We start from the raw sequence: 22,856 nt of genomic DNA, 5'->3' as shown, positions 1-22,856 counted from the left end.
TTTGATGAATTATGATCATATTCATCATCATTATGACATAATAATATCTAGCATTACAAGAGTTATTGAAATAATAAGCATCTTAATCATAATTATAATGTAATAACTTCTAACGTACAAGCCTTGCTCATATCCAGGATTAAAAATGTAAATTACTCAAATATGACTAATAAGTGACCAACAAATGGAATAATGTCTTATAACCAGCTATGGTCCATACACTACACAAAGGAAGGCAGCCTCAAATTTCACCTAAAATCTCAAGAGCAGAAACACAAGATCTGAGAAAACTCGATGTTGAGAGGATTAGTTGTTTGCATGTACTAAGAATTATCATGACATGCAAAACTAATGGCAACCGAAATATGAAGAGTTGCAATTTAATCTTCTTTTCATATCGATCCTCCATGCAGAGATTGAATCTAGTTGAAAGAGACATTTAGTTCTTTAGATTCAATTTCGCATCAATTTCCAATGGGAACACCTTCCCCCGATGGTTAAAGGTTATGAAATCCAGATTCTCAGACAAGTGTGTAAGCCTGCACAAAAGATTAGCAAATCTCTCTCTCTCTCTCTCTCTAGTGAAAAGACAATTGGATAATAAATGTGTGAAAAACACTATAACGGTACTGCAATTGAGTGGAACACGTTGAATTGCCAATAGGCAATACTTTACACTTCCTGATCCCCAGATGAAACATGCAATTAAACTAAAGAGCACAATATTTCTTTTCCATGCCAGCATAATAGTTATGAGGACACAATTTAACTCCTTTTGCAAGGGGGAATCTATGCACTATATGAATCCATGCAATGAAAAGTGCAGTCTCTCGATGGGGTTGTTAGAGGCTGTGGCTAGCAAATTTGGAGTAAAATGAGGATGCTCACTATCACCCACTCTCTTCACTCTCACTATAGGTGAGGTATCAGATTACATAGAAGGATTCAGTGGTTTGGGAGCAACAATTACTATATGCTGATGATATTGTGCTCATGTCGAACTCCTAGGAGGGACTAGAAAGACATCTAAATGCCTTAACAGTATTCCAATCAGTGATCAGTATCCAATGGCTTTGGGAGTTCCCTAAACGAGGTACCCAAGGTTGGCACTTATGTCATCAGAACAACTTGCTGAAAATGGCGATGATCATTGTTGGTATGCTGATACACAACAAGTTCGAGTCACATGGCATAAGTGTAAATGCACTACCTCCATTCCAATATAACTTGGTTTTTGTCACCATCTAAACATGACAAAAGTGGAAAAGAATAGAGAGATCTGAACTGATTATCAACTTCGAAAACAAAATAACATGGACCAGCCCTGCAACATCTCTTGTTATGAAGATGGCCCATTATAAGACACTTTATACACACATTGGAGAATGGATTCATCATCAGGCACTCTTATATGGACATACATCTGTTCCATGTGCTGCGTAGTATGATAGGGCAGCTGCAAAATTCTTCGCATCAGTTAAGAGATTGAGGAAAATATGCATGAATGCCTTTAGAAGGAAGAATCTGCCAATTGTGTTGTGTTATTAAGGATTGGAATCTCAAGTACATTATATTTGTCATATTTAAGTACTCTTTTTGGTGAATAAGAGGAAGATACCATTGCCTCTTTATGCAAGGCTTTGGCCCACTACGCGAGGTAATGGATATGAGGATCAACGGTCCCTGCAACGCTTCTTGCTAGAATTCAAGAGACATGGGGAAAAGTTGTTGGATAACAATACAGCCACACAAACTCATCAACAAAGAACAATCACAACTTTCTTTCATCCCATCATTCCTGCTCATGCTACAAGGCAATCAAGGGCTACACAAATGGGTTCAGATCAGGTAATAGCAATTTGTTGTGCACAAAGCATTGACCTCGTGGACCACGATCTCATCACCATTGTCATCAACAAAAAAACATCATTATCTTCCACCATTGTAGGTGCTTCCCTCACTTCAGAGACCTCTCCTTTCTGGATTGACCTATGCTAGAGCTCTTTCAAAAACTTAAAGTTACAATATATCTGAGAATATTACCATCATAGATGACGAGATTCCATAGTCATGTCATAGTTATTTCTAATTCTATTCATGTTTTTACCTTAGCTGGTTCTTCTCAAAGATGAGACAACATTTTAGGATGTAATCTCTTGTTTGGTCTTATAGGCCATTTGGCCTCTTAAAAGAAGTTAATATAACTTTCTTTCTTCTTTCTCTCTCTTGTACAAAATATTGGGCAATAGCAATTTTTTGTGCACGTAGGCCTGGCCTGGTAGATCAGAATCTCACTATCCTTGTGATTGACACATAAAGACCATTATCTCCTGCCAGCACAGGTGCATCCATCGCTTCGGAGATCTCTCCAGCAGATTGACCTATGCTGGAGACCTTTGAAAGACAAAACGTACAATCCATCTGACTTGAAAATCTTATGTGAATAGACAATGGGATGCTTTAGTCACGCCTATTTTTATTTAGTGACATTTGTTTTGGTCTGTTCTCAAAGATGAGACAACATTTTAAGATATACCTCTTGTTTGGTCTCATAGACCATTTTGGCCTCCTCTTAAAAGACACTAAGGTAGCAAACATTCTCAACTAAGACTGCAAAAGTTTTTACATGCAATACGTAACTTTTTGTAAAGGTAGCAACCAAATAGTCACTGTGGCAAAAACCAAAGTCATGGCCATAAACACTGTCCAGTTTTAACGTCATCAGCGGGTGGTGTGCAGGAGGAGTTGAAGTGGATCACAGTTCAAATGTGTCAGAGTTGACATCTCCAAGTCCACAAGCTTAGAACAGATGTCTAAACCAGAGAATGGAGGTTGGCACGGTCCAAGCTATAAATTTGAAGACAAAGAGAGGAGGCAAGAAAAGAGGCCCAGTGGAAAATTATGATTTGAGTCTTAAGAAGTATACCTATCGCTCTCCATGTCGGGTAAAATGGGCAAAAACTGTCCTGGAACTCTCAAAGCAGCCCAAAAGCAAAGAGTAAGGCTAATCAAAAGCTCCATGATAACCTACACATAAGAATAGGTCAATCATTGATTCCTCTTTTTAGGAGAACGTAAAAAGTCCCAAAAATAATACCTGGAAAGGTGGCAAAATAAATTCTTCATCTTTTAGCTTCAAGATACCTTGATCTGTAAAATTTACGTGCTATAAGTGTCCCGTAAAAAAAATAATTTCACCAGCAACGCATTCATCCAAGCTCTCTCTCTATCTCGCACACACACACACAAACATAATAGTGTAGGCTCACAAATTAGCAGAGAATTAGCAACTACAGAGAGCAAGAGAGAGCGTAATTAAACAAGGTGAATGCTTCATAAACTTGATAAGATATTCCCGAAGACAACTGGAATTGAAGTGAAAAATTCCTAGCTTTGGGGAGATTTAAGGAATATATTGAAAATTTTATGAAGGAATAGTGGATTTCTAGATATGACTATTCCAAGAAAGAGTGGCAATATGCAGTGATACCATTTCTATGAGAAAATTGATGAGCAAGTCACAATAAATCTTTGGAGAAATTCCACTCAAAGTAACGCTAGCTTGTAAGAAACTCATTGACCATATTTGGGTTCCAGTATCTTTAAATATTTATTATTTCTTTGCTACTGTTACCATCAATTTTAGGCAGAGAGACAGAGAGTGATTGAGAGGGCTAACCCTTCAAATAATTTTAGCATAGTACATGTGTCACATCCTCAAAATGAGATTTTATGAATTGTTTTTCACATGTGATGTTACTTGAAACATTATTTCTAAATTTGGATTTGAAAGTATTTGTACGTATGGTCAATGTTCATTAATAATCTATTTAAATATAAAGGTGGGGATCCAGCAATGTACAAAGAGCTCCTCTTTTCAATGTAGTTCAACCCTGAGATTTCAATCACTCTTTGAAATTGGGATTAGAATTGTTAAAGAAAAAAATCTAATTGTGATATATTTGTGTATATATGCATATAAAACACTAAAAAACAGAAGAGAGCAACTGAGAGGGATACTGTTTGGTGTTGACACTTAGAGGATTTTATGTGAGAAAATAAGTCACACTGCTGTTCCTCTGTATCAAAATCAATTTCATTCGTGCAAATATTTCGACCAAACCCAGTTCATTAATTTTAATAATTTCAGTTACAAAGTTTTTTGCAAACATTCGAATGATTCCAACCTAAAATGGGTTTCACGTTTATGCACATCATAGATACCAGAGTAAATACACAAAATTAATAGTTTTATATATTGTTTTTGCAAATTTTGCAAGTTGTTTGAGACTGATCTTTGCAATCTTTGAACGACTTTCAAATCTAAACTGGGTTTCAAATTTATGTGCAGCATAAATATTGATATAAAACCCACAAAATTTTTAGGTGTATGTATTGTCTTTGAAACCGTGGCCATTTATTCGAGTTTGATTTTTGGGGTCTAATGAAATATTTTTTCGATCTAAAACGAGCTTAATTTTGAAGCTTCATCTTTGCACGCTCTGCAGATCATTATTTTACTGTGACATCCTAAACCAAAGAAGGAGCTAGTGAACACACCGAACTTGTGTGTGTGTGTGAGAGAGAGAGAGAGAAGTTCTTCAACTGTAACTAGCTAGCTAATTAACAAAGTTATGAACGAACGGATCCTGATGACTAAACGGATCAGAGTCGAAGGGAAAGGAATCGATAAATAAACAAAGAAAGGACCAAGAAACATCGAACAAACCAAGAGACGACATGATACAGGGAGGGGGAGGAGGGAGAGAGATTAGAGAGGTCGCTTACACTGAATGGTAGAGAAACCTGCGTGACCTAAGATGAGGAGACCGAGAGTCCCAATAGCAAAGTCTATAGCCATGGCGAGCTCGATGGATCGATGAGGGCAGGCAGAGGTCTCTCGGTGCAGGGGAGGCAGAGGACTTTCTTCTTTCTTCTTCTTTCTTTATGTTCTAAATTCTAAATTAACAATGGGCAACCGTTCGGTTTGAACCGAACCGCCAAACCTCGGCTTAACGGCTTGACCGTTTCAATGGTTCGGTTCAGGTTTAGGTTTTTTAAAAGGGAAAAGTACCAGGATACCCCTGGAAGTTCGTCTATTTACCAGAATGCCCTTGGAAGTTCCAAATTTACCAAACTACCCCTATGTCCAAAAAATTACACTTTATAAAGTAATTATACACTCAAATCTTTGGTGAATAGGGCTAGTTCGGGTCCATTTCTTCCATCTTTTGTAAATAGGGCTTGTAGACAAGAGTGTATAATTACTTTATAAAGTGTAATTTTTTGGACATAGGGGTAGTTTGGTCAATTTGGAACTTCCAGGGGCATTCTGGTAAATAGACGAACTTCCAGGGGTACACTAGTGCTTTTCTCTTTTTAAAAATGGTTCGGTTTGGTTTCAAAAGGTGGGCGGTTATACGCAGCACAGTTTCGATAGCGAAATGCCGGTTTAAACGATTTAACAATTTTTGTTTTTTATTTGTGAAAATTTGTTTTTAAACAATCTTTTCATTTTTAAACCTTATTCTCACATTTTAGGAACATCTTTAAAATTTAAAAATAATGAAATATTATAAATTTAAAAATTAATATTTGACCGAAGTTGAACCACATAACCGCGGTTTTAACGGTTTGGTTCCAAACAGGTTCGAATTTGACCCTCTCAAACCAAACCAAACCGTTGCCGATTGTTAGTTGACTTTAGAGTATTTCCGGCCTTCTATTTTTGGCAATAAAAATGGCTCACTTCTTGATATTTCCCTATGAAAGCGCTTTTGCTAGCTTGCATTGGCATACCTCGATTTCATAAAGAACCGAAAAAACTAATTGGCACACAGAGGAAAAACATTCCCGTGATCCCTCCAAGAAAACGCATGAATTTGTATTAAGCTGGGGTTGAGCGCACCAATCCTCCCAAATTGCACCAAATTGCCTCAAGATATAGGTGAAGAATCTCACGTATCCTTTTGGGTCATGATACTAGCATTGCCAGTGTGGATTGTGACGAAGCTATTTGACATGATGAGCTTGAACAAATCTACCAGATAAAATACTTATATTCCTTACAACTTGGAGCCATGTATACATAGTGTCGGGTGGAGGGATCGATACTTTGTTGTCAAATGTGGTTATGGAGATTATCATAGAGACAATTAGCAACTCTTTTGGTAATTGGGCAAGTGGGTTTTTGGGAAATAATGAAAACTTAATGGCAAACTAGAGAAATCAAGTAAACCTTGGGGACACTTTTTTTTTCAAGGAAATAGGTCCATGGATTCACTACCTTAAGAGAATACACAAGCTCATGTGCATGTGTGTATATGCATGATTTTGAACTATGCAAAGTGAATGAGGTTCTTAGCATGTCTATGTTACATTATTTCATGGGAGACATAATTGGGACATTAACATAGCACATGATAGGGGTGAGGGGTGCAGAAATGCAAACATAACTCTTTGTTTCTAAGGAAAAATTGACAAGGTTGATTTCGACAAATTAGTCATTGAAATGACTAACTATAGAAGTGAACCATGGGATTAGTCACAATGGAAGGTTCTCTAGAATCCAAAATTGATGTTCCGACATAACTTCATAACACAACATATTTTATATATACACATTTATATAAAGTGGCACACCACGGGCACGCATTCCTTAAACATGCTACTATAGATCTTATCATATTAGGTAAACATTGTTACAGTTATATCTTTCATGGTCACTAATTTTCCATGTCCACCACATTCATGGGTATAGAAAGGGTGTTTTCTTCTGTGGAGTCATCCCAGCCACCAAGTGAAACTAAATTTCAGATTGCGAGAAACATGTCACCAAGTAACTGATATGGATAAATTGATTCAGTAAACACCTAAGTACCATTCCACCATATAACCATCATCATGGCTATCAACGTTATCATTATATTACCAAATCAACATTTTTTTAAAATTGGGTTCCATCATTATTACCACAAGAACTAATTACAAGCTATAACCATTTCAAGCAAAATTCTTCATGGCTGTGCATGAATGTATATATATGTTGTCCATCTAACAAATCATGATCACCTTAAAATAATATGAGTCCTTGCTCTCACCATCATCTTCTTCATCCACACCGATCAAGTCATGATTGAGCATTACGATGATGTGAATTCAGTACATGTGCAGAGTTATGGCATCTTCTGCCATTCAAAGATTCATAAGAGCATGCAAACCTCCTCAGCACATAGTTCTCACCGGCTAATCCTCACTCAAGATGGTTAGGAAGAAAAATAAAACTCGCACGCAAAACACAAATCATTAGCTTACATTGTGCTTCCTTTTAATGTCAAGCTGACATGCGTTCTGTAGAAAACCAAAAACAAAACCTGAACAACTTCAAGGCCATGGTGGGGTATTATTATTTAACAAGTTTTTTGCTTAGGAGGGCTCATACAATGATAATAATAATAATAATAATCAGCCATTTTCCTATGCTAGGCTTGTATATCCTTCAGAACGATCAGAAACATATTGCTTCTAGTTTGTGTATTTGTCATGATGGGAAGAACAAGGAAGCTACTAGAGACATCAACCATATAAGAGGTCATGGAGATTGTATTTTACGAATCAAGAAATGCTTAATTTCTTTACCCATCATCAAAAGAGAGCCCTCTTTACTTGCTATTTTGAAGAAACAATACAAGTTTTTCATGGGGCGTGTTGGTCGTCAGACACCAATGATGCCAGAGCTAAAGTGTGTCTTCCACCACATGCAATGTATTTAACTGACCACATCCCAGAGTATGAATCTCCATCAATGTCGTCTCCGTTGACCAAACTGGGCTTCATCGTTGGTTCACCAGACCGTACAGGCACCTCTATTGGCTGCCCAGTTGTAACTGCTCCCTCATACCCCAACCGGCCATGATCCGCTCGACCAAACTATAAATGAAGAATCATTAAATAAAGAAAGAAAGAAATTTATCAGCTCAACCATATTTTAAAAACCTAGAGAACTAGCTCAAAAAGTTTGCTGTTAAGGATAAAACAAGCAATTATCAGCTCTATGTCAGGTTTTTAAACCTTTAAAACTTGGAATGGATTTTCCTTTATCCAGGATAAAAACGGTTTTTGCGCAGCTCAATAACTTCCGTTTCATTGTTTTGATTTTACCGGGGAATAAAAGTAGTTTATCAGCTCAAAAACTAGCTATTTTATAGGGTTTTGTTTTCATTGATAGAAAAAGGAAATTATCATAATAAAAACTTCATATGTTTATCGAGTTTTTATCGATTTCTATCTTTTTACCAGCTCAAAAAAATGAAAATTCTATTTGATTTTTTGATAATTAATATGAATGAAGGAAACTATCTGCTTAAAATTAATAATTCTCTCATACCGAGAACATTCGACCTTCTTTGGATAACGCCACCGAGTGAGTACCACCACAAGAAACCTTTCAGAAATCACACTTCAAACGGATCAAAAATACAAATACAAATTTCTTTTTCTTTGCATGAGCACAAGAAAGACCAAAACATATGATGTCAATTTTTTATTTTATTTTATTCATACTTTTTAATCAAAACATACAAACCTGTACAATAATTTCGTCAGCAAGCAACTGCACTTTCTGAGGAACCATTTTACTGCTCTTGTCATCACCAAAACCCAACCTACCATGTTCACCCCTACCCCATGCATAGACCTGTAGTGGAAGAATTATTTAATGCTCAGAATACATTTTCTACATATAAAATACGTAAAATATGTAGAATATATCAAATACTTCTTCCATTTTAAAGTTTTTCTCTTAAATTTATTTTTGAGCTTTTTAAATTTTAAATTTTTTAATGCTCAGAATACATTTTCTATAGAAAAAATACGTTAAATATGTAGAATATGTCAAATACTTCTTCCATTTTAAAGTTTTTCTCTTAAATTTATTTTTGAGCTTTTTAAATTTTAATTTCTTTTGGAAACACTAAATACTTGTTGAATACATAGAATAGATGGAATACGTGAAACATTTCAAAATGTCAGTTCTAAAATGTAGGATACGTGTAGAATACTTCAAAGTATTCAAAATGTCTAAACACAAAATATGCATTTTTTAATAACTATGAAAAAAAGCAATGTTCACAAATATACATTGCCAGGTTTGTATTTTGAATCATCTATCTTTCATTAGCAAGTTATATGGTCTTTCTCTTCTTTATTAGGAAGGAATAAATTTTTACCATATGTCATGCAATAATAAACAACAAAACCAAGTCACAGAAAATCTTTGAAATAATTACATCGCAAAAATGGTCTTAACATTTAAGGCATCCCATAAAACCATGCATTCATTTCTCACAAGAATATAGTGAATCATCTTTTAGTTGAAATTCTCGTTTCTAAATTACGTTAATGTCACTTTCTTTGGTTAGTGTGGAACATAAGAAAACGTAATTGTTTCAAATTGCTTTTCTAATTTCACATAAACTGTTAACAAAGAAAGAGGGGACATCAAAATAAAATAAAATAAAATAAAACCTTCTCACCTCACCATCAGGAGTCAAAGCCATGGAATGCCATCCACCAGCTGCTATATCAACCTGACGATGACATACAGAGCATTTATATTTAGCAAATGAGATACTCTCATATTAAATAAGCAACTTAAAAAGAAATAGGGCCACAAAACCAGCTTAAATAGTAATAATACTATACAAAGGAACTTAAAAGCAAATAATACTACATAAGAGGTTGCAATCAACAAAACTCCTTGAGCAGTTTCAGAAAAGCAATAGTGCATACCATGATAAGGTCATCTAAGCCCTTTACGGGAACAGGAAGAGCATGGGGTTGTGTGTCCCCTGTTCCTAGCTGACCATATTCATTGTTCCCCCATGCCCAAACCTCACCATGCTCTGAGAGAGCTAAGTTGTGGAAAGCACCTACAGCAATAAGCTTCACATTTTCAATCCCTTGCACTCGCACCGGAGTAGATATCTGCTTACTGCATGTTCGGATCAATAAAAAACAAAACATTAAAAGAAGAAATGCAGTTGTTAGATCTTTTAATTCAAAATTTCTGCTTCTCTACTGCCAATAATAATAACTGAGTGAAAAAAAGCCAATCTTTGAAATAACAATTTTAAGCCTCTCTATTTGCCTCATTAATATGCAATTTTCAAAGGGGAAAGATCACCTGGAAACATCCATAAGTTTCCAAATGACCAGAATACCCTTCTGTACTACACAAATTACCACCATGTATGGCTATTCGGTAAATGTTTGAAAACTTACTGGGGTATTTTGGTGTGTTGCCCATTGATGTAAAGACTTAATATATATTTGATCATTTTCAATACTCACATATCACCAGGGGGCCAGGGCTGTCCCCAAGTCCACACATTCCCATCATGTGTAAGTACTACAGAATGAGTGCCACCAGCTGCAACCTGGTTAAGCATACAAATTTATCTTTAGAAACTCATCTGTCAATGATCTTTGTGTTCTTTTGTTTACTTCCTTTTTTTGAAAGAAAGCAGGGCTTATACGGATGGCGACCACCTTAATAGTATTTACCTGACGAACACGTAAATGAGGTGCACAACGTTGTGGGATGACTATATCTCGCCGTAGAACTTTGGTTTCACCCTTCTGTTCTGGCTCTTCAGCACACTGGCCATATTCATTTCCACCTATGAAACCAAACATCGCCCTTAAACTCAGTTGCATGGTATTGTAAATGCATCAGAAGAGGCTTATATGTCCTGATATGAATGCATGGGTAAAAAGGATATAAAAAGATTGCAATCCACAGATGAATACAGAATGAAGTGACATGGAAAAGAAAGCACATATGCTCGTTATATGCATCATAACATACTTTCAAAGTTCAAACCATATAGGTATATGTTGGTACAATTTATGCATGAATAAGCCAGAAAGTGTTAAAGAAAAAGAACAAGAGGTTTTTAAGAAGAGATGGGAAAGGATGAAGGTATTCTGCATGGTTAATGGTGATATATGTTGGAGGTATCAGCCACCACTCTGGGTATTTCCTCCACCGACATGAGGCATGTGGCCATGTATAACTGTTGTTACTAATGCTTTAGGACATACATATGTCTATAGCAGTCCAAGAGCAGTTGAGAGGATAAAAATCTATGCTGAAATTTCATGTAAATCGTTTTAAACATAATATAAACCATTGTTGGAAAAAGAAAAAGAGAAAGAAAAAAAATTGTGATGCACATATGAGTAAGACAGGCATTGCCAGGTCAAATAAGGCACATAGTGCAAACCTTGAATACATTAAACACTCTTCTTACATCTTCCAAATATGATTTTATATAATCCAGTATATGCATTACTGAATTCTTGGGTGAAAAAGAGTTTTAACAAAAGATTTCAATGAACATTCAAAAGTAGAAGGAATTGGAGAGACATATAATACCTACATCTGAACATTAACCTCTGTCAAATGCATCAGAATATGCTTCATATCATAAAGTTTTGTCTTTATAGCATTGTATGCATACTGAATTAAAAAGAGTCTTAAAACAGAAGAAGATCATGATGCACATATGAACAAGGAAGGAATTGAGAGGACAAGTAAAAAACAAGATTGTGATGCACATGTGAATAAGAAGATAATTGTAAGGACCAAGAATGGACACACCCCAAGCATAAGTTCGTCCTTCTGTATCAACAGCAAGACAATGCCAGCCCCCAATAGCTGCCTAGCAGACCATAAACAAACAAAACACATTCATCATTCACCTGAAAGGAAAGCTAATGTGTTGAGCAAGGATAAGCTCACTTACCTGAACAATTTTCACACGTGACAAGGCTTCAACCTGACTAGGTAGGCATTCAATCTTGCTTTCTTGGGGGTGACCAAGAGTCCCTCTTTGATTCCAGCCCCAAGTAAATAGCTATAGAAAATGACAAAAGACGTGAGGATTCCGTGCATACAATTCATTAAGTGCCTGACATCTGCTAAGCATACAATTCATTAAAGTGACACCTCTAAGGAACTGACACATTTAAGCATATGATTCATCAAAGTGACACACCTAAGCCTATGACTTATTAAATTGCAAATTTAAGCATGTGCTTCATTACAATACCACCTCTAAGAATATGGTTTGTTATCTTGGACCTCTATATGACTCATTAAATACACCTCCAAACATATGATTCATCAACTCATGAAAACAAAGACATAAGCAAAAGAAGAAGAAAAACTAACCCGCCCATCTTTGCAAATAGCTAACGAATTCCGACTGCCTGAGAACACACTTGTCACATTCTCAGTTTCCAATGCTTTAACTTCACAGACCTCAGCCTGATCTTTGAGATCTCCAAGACCCAGCTGACCATCCTCTCCAGCTCCCCTAAGTGAAATTACAAATCAAATTATCGATTCATTACCCAAGAAAACCTCTGCCGAATGAAATACAGTCTCACAGTTTAGCATTCAACAAAACATTAAAAGGAAAACATATACCCACTTCACAGTTCCAAAGAGCCCTGCAGAATCACAAATATATATATATATATATATATATACATACATAGCGAGAGAGAGAGAGAGAGAGAGAGTTTTGCCCAAAGAAAGCTTATACTCAAGGGCATACTATATTTACAGTTTAAAATTCTCGAAAAGATTTAAAAGAGAAAACACCTCTACGCTTGCACGAAACAATCCAATACCCAATGGCATACTATATTTACAGTTTAAAACTCTGGAAAAGAATTAAAAGAAAAAACACCTCTAACCTTGCACGAAACAATCCAAAACAAGAAAAAACCACGCATACATATACATAGAATCACAATATTAAATGCATTTAATCGAATTAAAAAACCGTAAATTGGTATCAAGGGAAAACAGAGAATTTTTATCACAACCCTATAAAAGCTAGCAGGACGTTTTGTTTTTTCCTTTTGCGTACTCAGTTAAAATAATGAAATTTTAGCTCTATTTAAATGTGAACCAAAAAACTCTGTTCAAGCATGAATTAAGAAGCTCTGAATAAAAAACAAGACTTAAGAAGCTCAGTATAAAGATAATGAATGAAGACTCTGTTCATATAAACACATAAACACGGATTTAACTGAAAGAGATAAACAGAGATGGTTACCAAGCTAAGACAACATCACTCTGCATCTTGGGTTTTTTTTGTCTTCTGTAGTTTCTTTGAGTGTGTGTGTATGTGTGTGTGTGGTCACTGTGATCTCTTTAAACACCCATAGAGAGAGAGAGAGAGAGATGGAAGGGAAGGAGGACAGACACAGAGACAGGGGACAGAGGAGCAAAGCCTTTACAGCCTTTATTTGGCTATAATTAATATTGATGGTTAATTATTGGGCTGTTTTGTCTGCATTTGAACCCATGACCTTCCACTTATCTCTTAATTGCCACTCCTTGAATTATTAATTAGCTTTTTATAAGGCTAATCAGATTCCATACATACATATATATTATATATATATATTATATATATATATATATATTCACCAATGGTTTAAACTTTATTTCTACATCTGTATTAAACTATTTTAACAAGTCTGCATTTTGCCTCTCTTTTTTATTACCTGTCTCCTTATGCATCATTAAATTACATATATTCATTGTTTTTGCTAATCTTTTTTATTTGTTTATCGAATTCCACATTTTAAAGCTATTTTCTATTTCTCTATTAAATCACATGTTTGATACCATAGAGCTATTTATTTATTTGTATTTACTTATTTATCTACTTTTATTTAATTATTATCTTCTTCTTTTCTATCCATTTATCCATCATTTCTGTTTCTATTTTCCTAAAATAAAAAAAACTATGTGTACACACCCCTTATCCACATACATATATGGATTATGTTCGTTATTCTTGTGTTTTAGTGCCCCTGCATCATTTGGTTGATTTTACCACTAATTGTTTGCACAAAAATAACAACAAAGTGTCACATTCTTTGCTTTGCATGTATTGTCTTGTCTAAGCAATCATATCACGACTTGTGACAAAATGATTCATGATTTCTGATTAGTGTTAATGAAGAGGGTATTCTTGAGTTGCTAATCGTTACACCTTCACATTATTCCTTCGATTGGTATTGTCAATAGCATCATTCCATTGATGATAATGTCCACGGCATTATTCCTTCGTATCTATGAGCTTTATTTTGGATGCCTCACAAAAGTCATTGTACTTTTTTTTACCACAAAATATCCATTTTCATGTGTCAGATTTGCCAAGTTTTCACTTCATAGAAAAAGAAAAAACTTTAGAACATCCTACATTAAAGATCAAACACATGACATGTGTATGTACAAAGAATGTGGATGTATATGATGACATTGATGTATGACAAATGTCTCCTGCACATTGCAAATCTCCAATCATGTCTACTTTTGGTGAAGTCTCTCTTTCTTCACATAAAGAGGCACATAAATAACGTGGGTATATTGTACGTCATAGCCTTGTCAAGGGCAACACTATCATTTCCACACCATTACATTGGGATAAAAAATGGCAATGCCATTGCAATAGAACCCTTAGTTTTATGTGTGAATTGTCACAAAATAAATTTATGAGGAGTTGTTATTGTAATAATAGATGGTCAAGACTTGAACCCATAACCTTTTATCGATGTTGCAAAGCACCAACACACCATTTGGTTTTAAATGTTGTGGTTCTTGAATTTCTCAACATGGAACAAAGAGCTAAGGTAGACAGCGCATGGAACATGAGAATGATAGTCTATCACACCTGGCAAATATACAACGATGATATCAACTAATAAAGCAACACAAATCCGAATAAAATTGTCATTTTGATGTCACATACAATATCTAGACCAAGTCATTTTTCAATGTTAAAAACAGCAATTCCAAAATGGTCTCAGTCATTTTTCAAGTCACACCAATCGGAAAGGTTAAATGCAGCTAATCCTGTTCCATTTTGGGTCATGTTTCTCAATCAGACTGGTAGAACAATATAAATGAAGCATAATACTAAGCATGTGTACAGTGTAGTTCCTGACGAGAAATGTTTCAATCACAAAGTTTCTTTTACTCGTTGAAATATTTTTTAAATTCTTTTCTGGTTTGTCAAGATAGACTTGAAACATCCTCCCTGGAAGGTTCTTATTAGAAATGTTTCCATTGGTAATGGTTGAAATGTTTTTGAACTCTTTTTCTGGTTTGAATGATTGTTGGCATATGACATGAAATGTCTTTCGCATTCCTTCAACAATTCATTTGGTTCTTGTCCTCACATGCTGCTTCATCCATTAGTAAAAACTCTAAACACGTCTTTGTTCTGCTAGGAAACCCAAAACCTAACCAGCTCCCAAACAAAATTTATTCATGACACAGCTTTTAATATGCACATCTTCAACTCTAAATCCTGACCAACTTCCAAACAAATTTGCCTCACTACAAAACCCTTTAATCTCCCCCTCGTAAATCTTAATGCATGCTCAAAGGCATGCATTAACCAATTTGAAAACAAAATTTATTTGCACATGCATGTTTAAACCTAACCAATTTCTGAAATTTTTTGCCTCATCTGAAAACATTCATACTATTCCCATCCTAAACACTAAAGAACCTTCTTCAAAAAACAACACAAACTGCATCAATACATACCATTTAAAACTGCCCATCTTAAACGCTAAGTCTTAGACCTTAAACCCTGAGTTCCAAACAAGTTTGCCTACCACAAAACATCTTTAAAGGATGTCTATCTTGCTTTGACATGGATATCAGACAACAAAACGTAGGTTCCGGATTCTCGAGGTTCAAGTCGGTATGCATGCATTGCCGCAATATCACCGAGGTCTAAATTCTGGTGCGTTCTGCAAGCACTTAGAAGAGCTGTCCATGTTGTCACATTTGGCTGGCATCCCATTCTTTTTATAAGCAGCTCTCCTTCATCTAAGCATCCCGCTCGTCCGAGAAGATCAACCATACAATTGAAATGCTCTACATCAGGCTTGATACCATATTTATTAATCATCAACGAAAGGAACGTCCAACCTTCTTCCACAAGGCCCGAATGACTACAAGCCAAAAGCATGCCCATCCATGTGATCTCATCTGGTGCCACTCCCTGTTGGTTCATTCGATCAAATAATTGTATAGCTTCAGTTCCTTTTCCATGCTGAGAAAACACTAAAATCATAGCATTCCAAGTAGGTCTATCTTGAATTGTAGAAGACCCGAACACAAACCATGCTCTCTCCACATTCCCACTTTTCCCATACATATGAATAAGAGATGTTTGCAAGATGACGTCATTTCTGAGACTACTGGAGATTATTTGAACATGTAAATGTGAGCTTTCAATAAGGATCCATTTACTAGCACAAGCTTCAAGGATGCCCACATATGTTGACTTATCTGGAACCAAACCCTCTTGTTGCATCTGGTAGAACAATGCGAATGCTTTTCTTGTTTGCTTTGCTTGAGCAAACGTTGCAATAAGAACGTTCCAAGTCACCATATTATGATCTTGAATTCTACTAAATGCATTCCAAGCATTCTCTGCTTGGCTACATTTTGCATACATGCTGACAAGGGCACTTCCTATCGCAATATCTTGCTCAAACCCATTGCTAAGAATGCCAATATGAATCCTTTTGCTTTCATCGTGGTTCGAAACAGCATCGATGATAGTGAGGAAGGTGATTTTATCAGGAAATACTCCTCTTTCTTGCATTTTCTTGAAGGTTTGCATAGCTTCATGGCCAATCCTATGATGTGTATAGGCTGCAATGATACTTGTCCATGATACCACATCATCACAGTTATTCAAATCTTCGAACACTTTACAAGCATCTTCAAAGAAACCACACATGCTATACATCCTTATCAATGTGTTCCCTATTATAGTATCTAGATTATGGTAGCAAGAAACAGCATGGAAATGCAATAGCTTTCCAGGTACTGAAGCCGCATTGTTACTACACCCTGAAAGAAGGGTAGAAAAAGTGTAAGAATTTGGAATCACTCCCGCCTGCTGCATTTCATTGTATATGGAGAGTGATTCATGTAAACGTTCTTGATGAAGACATGATGAGATTAAGGAGGTCCATGAAACTACATTGTGATCTTCTGACATGGCATGATCAAATAATTTCAATCCATTTTCAGCTCTAACACCCAGTTTGTTTTTACACAAGCCCAAGAGACCTTTTTCTACCATCATATCAACTTCGAGGCTACTACCACATATGTGTGAAGGCATATGTTTGTCTTCTTCAAGTAGACCTTTGTTTGAGTACACATCTGATGTAGAATTATCAAAGAGCTTCAATCCGATATCAGGTCTACCACATTTATTATACATGCTTGATAGACCATTTCTCACCATTCTATCCACGTCGAGGCTACTACCATATATGCGAGCATGCAGTTGCTTGCCTTCTAAAAGCATACCTTGCCTTGTATATGCCTTTATAAGGCTAATGAAGGTCACATTAGTAGCTACTACACATTCTAAAAGCATTTTTTCAAAGAGGTGATGTGCATATAAGCCTTTCTCGTAGCTTCCACATACACTTATGATGGCATTCCATGTGACAACATGTGATGGCACGGGGGATGGGAATGGCGATGGAACATGTGTGATGGAATTCCATATGAAATCATATGATGATGATGATGATGATGATTGTGGAGCATCTGTGGTGGCATTCCATGTGACAACATGTTGCAGTGGTGGTGGTGGTGATGATGCTGATGATGACGGCATGTCAATGAACGACTTAAGGGCATCATCAAAGCTACCACATTTGCCATACATAGAGACCAAAGTAGAGCAAACAGCAACATCATGAATGAAGGGAGAATGTCGAATGCAAGCATGGACATGCTTACCACCTTCCAAGTGAGAGTTTGCAGAGATGTCCTTGAGCAACCTGATGAAAGAAGCTCCGGTAGGGAGCACATTCTGATGGAGCATCTTCCCCTGTGATGCTTCATGGTTTTCAGCCTCCCCTGTTCCTCTCCTCTCTTCTGCACAATGCAATGCTAAACAGAAAAGAACTATTTAAAAACAGAGCACTAATGAGACACCATACCCCTGAGTTTTTCATTATTCCTATATATGCCCCTGCGTTTTCCATTATTCCCAAAACAAATGCCCCTGGGCTTTTTCATGTTTTCTAACCATCGGCAACGGTTTCGGTTCGGTTCGGTTCGAGAGGGTCAAAACCGAACCGTTTACAATTTTAAAAAAAAAACCTGAACCGAACCACGAAACCGTTAAAACCGCGGTTTCGTGGTTTGGTTTCGGTTTTCAACTTAATTTAATTTTTACAATTTTTAAGATGTTCCTAGAATGTGAGAGAATAAGGTCTAAAAATGAAATGTTTGTTTAAAAACAATTTTTAAATTTTTTATTTAAATTCTTTTAAAATTTTTAATAAAAATAAATAAATAACCGTTTAAACCGTGGTTTCTAACTGTTGAAACCGAACTAAAGTGTTTAAATCGTTAAGCCACGGTTTCGCCGTTCGGTTCTGTTCAAATAGAACCGTTGTCGTTTATTTTTAAAAAATTAAAATTTTTTAAAATTTTTAATAAAAATAAATAAATAACCGTTTAAACCACGGTTTCTAACTATTGAAACCGAACTAAACCGTTTAAATCATTATGCCATGGTTTCACAGTTCAGTTCGGTTCAAACAAAACCGTTGCCGATTGTTAATCATTTCCTACGCTTCCCCGCTAGCCTAGTGAAACCATAGATGGACACGAGCACTCAAATTGGCCATATGATTGCCCAACTCACACAATCGAATCGCTCTCTTTGGCATTGACCATTGTTGTGCTCGTGTTTAATGGTTGAACTGTTAGGCCGTCACATTAGCCAATTTGTCAAGAAGACCTTGATCCTCCAACTGTATCATATTTGCTCCTTTCGTCTACCTATCACGCCACGCCATGATCAACAGGACGTTGGATGGCTCCTCCGATAGTGTTCCCACCAAAGGGCGCCTTCCATAGACCCGATTGTGAAAATAGCGCCATACCTCCCTCCCGTCCATTCATAAATTGAGAATCATAGTTTCAATCTCTTTCTTTGTTCAGGTTTTTTTGCAAGGAAAAAGAGCCTCTAGTAGATCTCCAAACATTTTTTGCCTTCCATGAGACATTGGGCACATCTCAATCGTGTCCTCATCAAAGGGCGCCTTCCGCCGACCGCGTGTAAGTAACCATAACTTCCATCCATTTGTAGCGAGGCTGAAAATATAATCGCGGTTTCCATCTTTTTCTTTGTTCAAATTTTTTTGCAAGGAAAAAGAGCCTCTTGTAGATCTCCAAGCATCATTTGCCTTTGATGTCCATCACTAAAACTGTTGGAGGGAAGTTGGAAGGACCACATTACTAACTATACCAAAGGTGACTTCCATGAACCATAAATAGACATACCTTTCATCCATTCGTAGTGAAGCCAAACATTGAAGAATCGTAGTTTTGCTCTTATTATTTCATCAATTTCTCGTAAGAAAAATAAAACTCCAATGAGAGTGTGAAGAGCACACATGTTGTTAGAGAGAATAGTACTTCATCTATAAGGATTTTGTTGAGTTAGTTGGAAATTGTAACTCTTCTTTGCCATATAGGAATCTTTTTGCCACTCTTTGGTAGCAGACATGGAACAAGTTGAAACTTGAACCACCTTACATCCTCACATCCCAGTTTTGGCAATATCCTTTCTCATCACATTCATTTTGTTCTCCGTAATGGTAGCACACAATTTATTGACAATTGACTATATTTTGGGGAAGTAATGAAAACTTTGGCGCATTCAAGAAAAATATACAAAACTCGAGGTTTTCAAGTTTCTCCCTTGAAAGGTCACAATAAATCTACACTTGTAGTAAATTGTGTCAATAGCTTGGGAAAAGAATGTTGTTGCTCTTGCTTATTATATATTTCATATGGAAGATCAATTACATTACGAGGAATCAAGATTATGTATTATACATAATGTGGGTGCTTTTTTGAGTCGGTTGATGGAAATTCATTTACATGAGTGACATTTCACTTGAAGCCACTTTAGGGTGTTGTCAATTTTACCAAATAAGTATCAAGATTTTTAAGATTGCGGACAACAAAAGATATACAATCACCCTAGGTAGACCGTAGGTATCAAAACGATCACAAATCACATATTTCCATGCGGTTGTTCTATGACTTGATAGATCAATCGATGGCCTATAGATTAATCAACATTATAGATATGCTCATAACCCTTGTGAAAAAGGTTATGAAACATATGCTTGTATTTGTTGCTTGATTCCACTAACCAAGTAGGTTGTACTAACTAAACATTATTTAAAATATGTTTTGGATGGAGACCAACCAAATTAGGTTCTAACTCTAAATTCTAAGCCTCATAATGATGAATATACGAGCTTGGCCATGGATAAATCATTTATGAACTTGGCCATGGATAGGACGCTTGTTGAGGGATGAAAAGAGTGAGGAAATACACATGACAAAATGAATACAATGCAAGGAATCGGTAAAAAGAGGGCAGAGAATTCAATCTACTTCCAATTTCGTGAACCGGGAATCACGTGTAAACACTCAAATGACAACAATAATTTATAAAGACGTCAATTTGTAGGTGTCTTATTCTCATATGGTTGTATAAGACATTAAATAATTATACTTTCCCCTCTTCCCTTAGGAATATCAATCAATCACATACATTATGAAAGTACTATGCTTCACTATGCTCCACTATCTCAACACCAAACAAACCAAGTTTGATCAATAAATTTGGTGAGATGTGGAAGAACGAGCATAATCTTCCACTAGAAGGTCAACCAATCAAAATACAAAACAACTCACATTTGCGTGGTATTCAACAACTCACACCCATAGTCAAACAAATTGCCATGACACTTCATAACCAAACAAGTCATCGTGACATGTTCCACAAAATTTACTTCAAACCTACCAACATAGTAACATATAATACATGTTGATAAGTCCATATTATTATGTCAACAAATCAAGCGAGATGGTAGAGTTTCAATAATAGAATCAAATTTAGAGTTGGTGTAGAAAGACACCATGACACTCAATCTATGTCTACTATGTAGATCTTGGACATGATTTAAAAAGTGCACATGGAAATTCTTGTTGGTAGGTTGTTTATTGTAGGTAATGAATCCACGGAGATTCTGCATTGGCATGCATGGGTTGGTTCTTCTCATTGAATATGGATGGCAAGCTATGCAACAACCATGAAATCATTGACTTCCTAAATGTACCCTTGTGGGCTCTCATACGAAAAGGGGATCCTTTCAATAACTTGAAAGTAAACCATATTGTGAACTTGAAATGATTGATTTTAGAGTTATAATATATCATTGATTTAGAGGTTATTTGATTTGGTTATAGTATTGGTGTTTGATATGGAAGCTATATATGTATATGTAAGAAATGCTAATTCAATTGTTTTAAATAAATACATTTGATTTCTTGTGACTATTGTCGAGCATACATAGTGAAAGGAACCTTGGAGCAATTGTGGCCATGGTTTAAACAATACATTCCCATTGGAGGTTGAATACAAACCACGTATACTAACATTATTAGTCCTAAGGAGAATGGTGTAACTAATCCATATTGTATGCAAGCAATGGCATACTAGAGAAATTACATATTATTCAAAAAATTACAATGTTTTACTTGAGCATTGCATCTTAACATCCCATGTTGAGAGTTCTACAAATACAATTAGTTATCCCATGTGGATCCTTGCCACAGGGCTTTGATCCATCCCATAGATCATAAATATTATTTGATATCATGCGGATGTTAATGTTATATCTATCTATTAAAAAAGACAGTTGGATTCTATATGATGAAGATTATGTGACGACATATAGATAATGTTTGGAAGTTGCTCCCCAAATATTTAGACTGGGGTAACATTGATCTTGTCCATTTGTGTCCATTTTGTGTCATCTTGTTGATTCCTTAGGTTCTAGCAAAAAGGACACTACACATTACATGGAGCAATTTAGGTTGAGCACATGAGAAAATTGAATACAAATGACTTTAATATATGACCATAATCTATCATGAAGAAACGGATATGAATAGGCTTTGTTTGTTGCGATGATGCAAACTAGGTTGGTTTGTTACTTCATCAAAACTAAGTGATAGTTTCTCCATGCCAAGTTGCAACTACCACCTTTTCTTAGGAATGAGATTCTCTTTTTCAACCCAATTTGTAACTTGTTAAACATCACAACAGAAAATCACAAAATTTACCAAATAAAAATCTATGAAAGCGTTTTGTCATCCATTATTGAACACAAAGATATATGCTTGTATGTTCTAAAGACAAACTTTATACTTTTCTTTGTCACGTTGAAGTGGTGTATAATTTGGTAAACATGTCTACATTTGGGGGGGGGGGGGGGGGGGGGAGTAAATGTTTTTAACACCTCGGTTTGCTTTAGGATGCACACATATAATGTGTGTTTAATTTTGGAGCTACTTAACTTGTAGAGTGAAAGTCGACGATTTATATCTAATATGTGTTAATGCATCCAAATCAATCTACATTCCTTAAATATAGAAGATTCATTAGGTACTTACATGATGCTACTCATATGGGATTGATATTTTATTAACCCTTTAAACAATGTGAGTCCCATTACGTTTTCTAATCAATATGTATGTGTTTGGTCACTTTTAGATTAGTACTAGTAGGTAGGTCATTGTTTTCAAATGATTCACATATATTGCATTCTTATCAATGGATTGTTGGTTCAAGTGATGAGTGAAAGGATTTTATTGAGGAAAATGATTTGCAAGGAACAAAATTCCC

General features: G+C 35.9%; 3 protein-coding genes across 3 annotated transcripts; all 3 read right to left on the bottom strand.

Annotated features, from left to right (window-relative positions):
- Positions 1–62: 62 nt before the first annotated feature.
- LOC147854994 (membrane magnesium transporter-like protein) lies at positions 63–4,929 on the bottom strand. The gene is made up of 4 exons (XM_087331634.1): positions 4,789–4,929; positions 3,098–3,150; positions 2,927–3,027; positions 63–539 (listed from the first exon to the last, which is right to left on the bottom strand). Exons 1-4 carry the CDS (start codon positions 4,859–4,861, stop codon positions 440–442), a joined length of 327 nt encoding a protein of 108 aa, XP_087187760.1. The 5' UTR covers positions 4,862–4,929; the 3' UTR covers positions 63–439.
- Positions 4,930–7,329: 2,400 nt separating this feature from the next.
- Positions 7,330–13,289, bottom strand: LOC147854993 (ultraviolet-B receptor UVR8-like). Its single transcript, XM_087331410.1, has 11 exons — positions 13,131–13,289; positions 12,236–12,380; positions 11,808–11,918; positions 11,663–11,723; positions 10,564–10,679; positions 10,351–10,436; positions 9,790–9,991; positions 9,534–9,587; positions 8,585–8,695; positions 8,387–8,443; positions 7,330–7,929 (listed from the first exon to the last, which is right to left on the bottom strand). The coding sequence occupies exons 1-11, from the start codon at positions 13,154–13,156 to the stop codon at positions 7,696–7,698; spliced, it is 1,203 nt and encodes a 400-aa protein (XP_087187536.1). The 5' UTR covers positions 13,157–13,289; the 3' UTR covers positions 7,330–7,695.
- A 1,817-nt stretch (positions 13,290–15,106) lies between these two features.
- Positions 15,107–18,008, bottom strand: LOC147854992 (putative pentatricopeptide repeat-containing protein At3g05240). Its single transcript, XM_087331403.1, has one exon. The coding sequence runs from the start codon at positions 17,955–17,957 to the stop codon at positions 15,735–15,737; it is 2,223 nt and encodes a 740-aa protein (XP_087187529.1). The 5' UTR covers positions 17,958–18,008; the 3' UTR covers positions 15,107–15,734.
- Between the last annotated feature and the right edge of the window lie 4,848 nt (positions 18,009–22,856).

The sequence above is a fragment of the Azolla caroliniana genome, unplaced genomic scaffold, assembly GCF_043228905.1.
Source record: "Azolla caroliniana isolate FFs.n. ecotype wild unplaced genomic scaffold, voAzoCaro1.0.p SCAF_15, whole genome shotgun sequence".
In the NCBI taxonomy this organism is placed as follows: domain Eukaryota; kingdom Viridiplantae; phylum Streptophyta; class Polypodiopsida; order Salviniales; family Salviniaceae; genus Azolla; species Azolla caroliniana.
This window is presented reverse-complemented; position numbering and strand designations above follow the sequence as displayed.

Bases quoted from the DNA above. Each gene is read 5' to 3' on its own strand.
- LOC147854994 (XM_087331634.1), bottom strand. From the start codon at position 4,861: ATGGCTATAGACTTTGCTATTGGGACTCTCGGTCTCCTCATCTTAGGT. The intron at 3,151-4,788 runs GTAAGCGACCTC...TAAATTTTACAG, and splicing joins AGGTTTCTCTACCATTCAGT to ATCAAGGTATCTTGAAGCTA. The intron at 540-2,926 runs GTATACTTCTTA...TCTTTTGTGCAG, and splicing joins CCCGACATGGAGAGCGATAG to GCTTACACACTTGTCTGAGA.
- LOC147854993 (XM_087331410.1), bottom strand. From the start codon at position 13,156: ATGCAGAGTGATGTTGTCTTAGCTTG. The intron at 12,381-13,130 runs GTAACCATCTCT...AATTTCACTTAG, and splicing joins AGTGATGTTGTCTTAGCTTG to GGGAGCTGGAGAGGATGGTC. The intron at 11,919-12,235 runs GTTAGTTTTTCT...CATTTTCTATAG, and splicing joins CTATTTGCAAAGATGGGCGG to CTATTTACTTGGGGCTGGAA.
- LOC147854992 (XM_087331403.1), bottom strand. From the start codon at position 17,957: ATGCTCCATCAGAATGTGCTCCCTACCGGAGCTTCTTTCATCAGGTTG.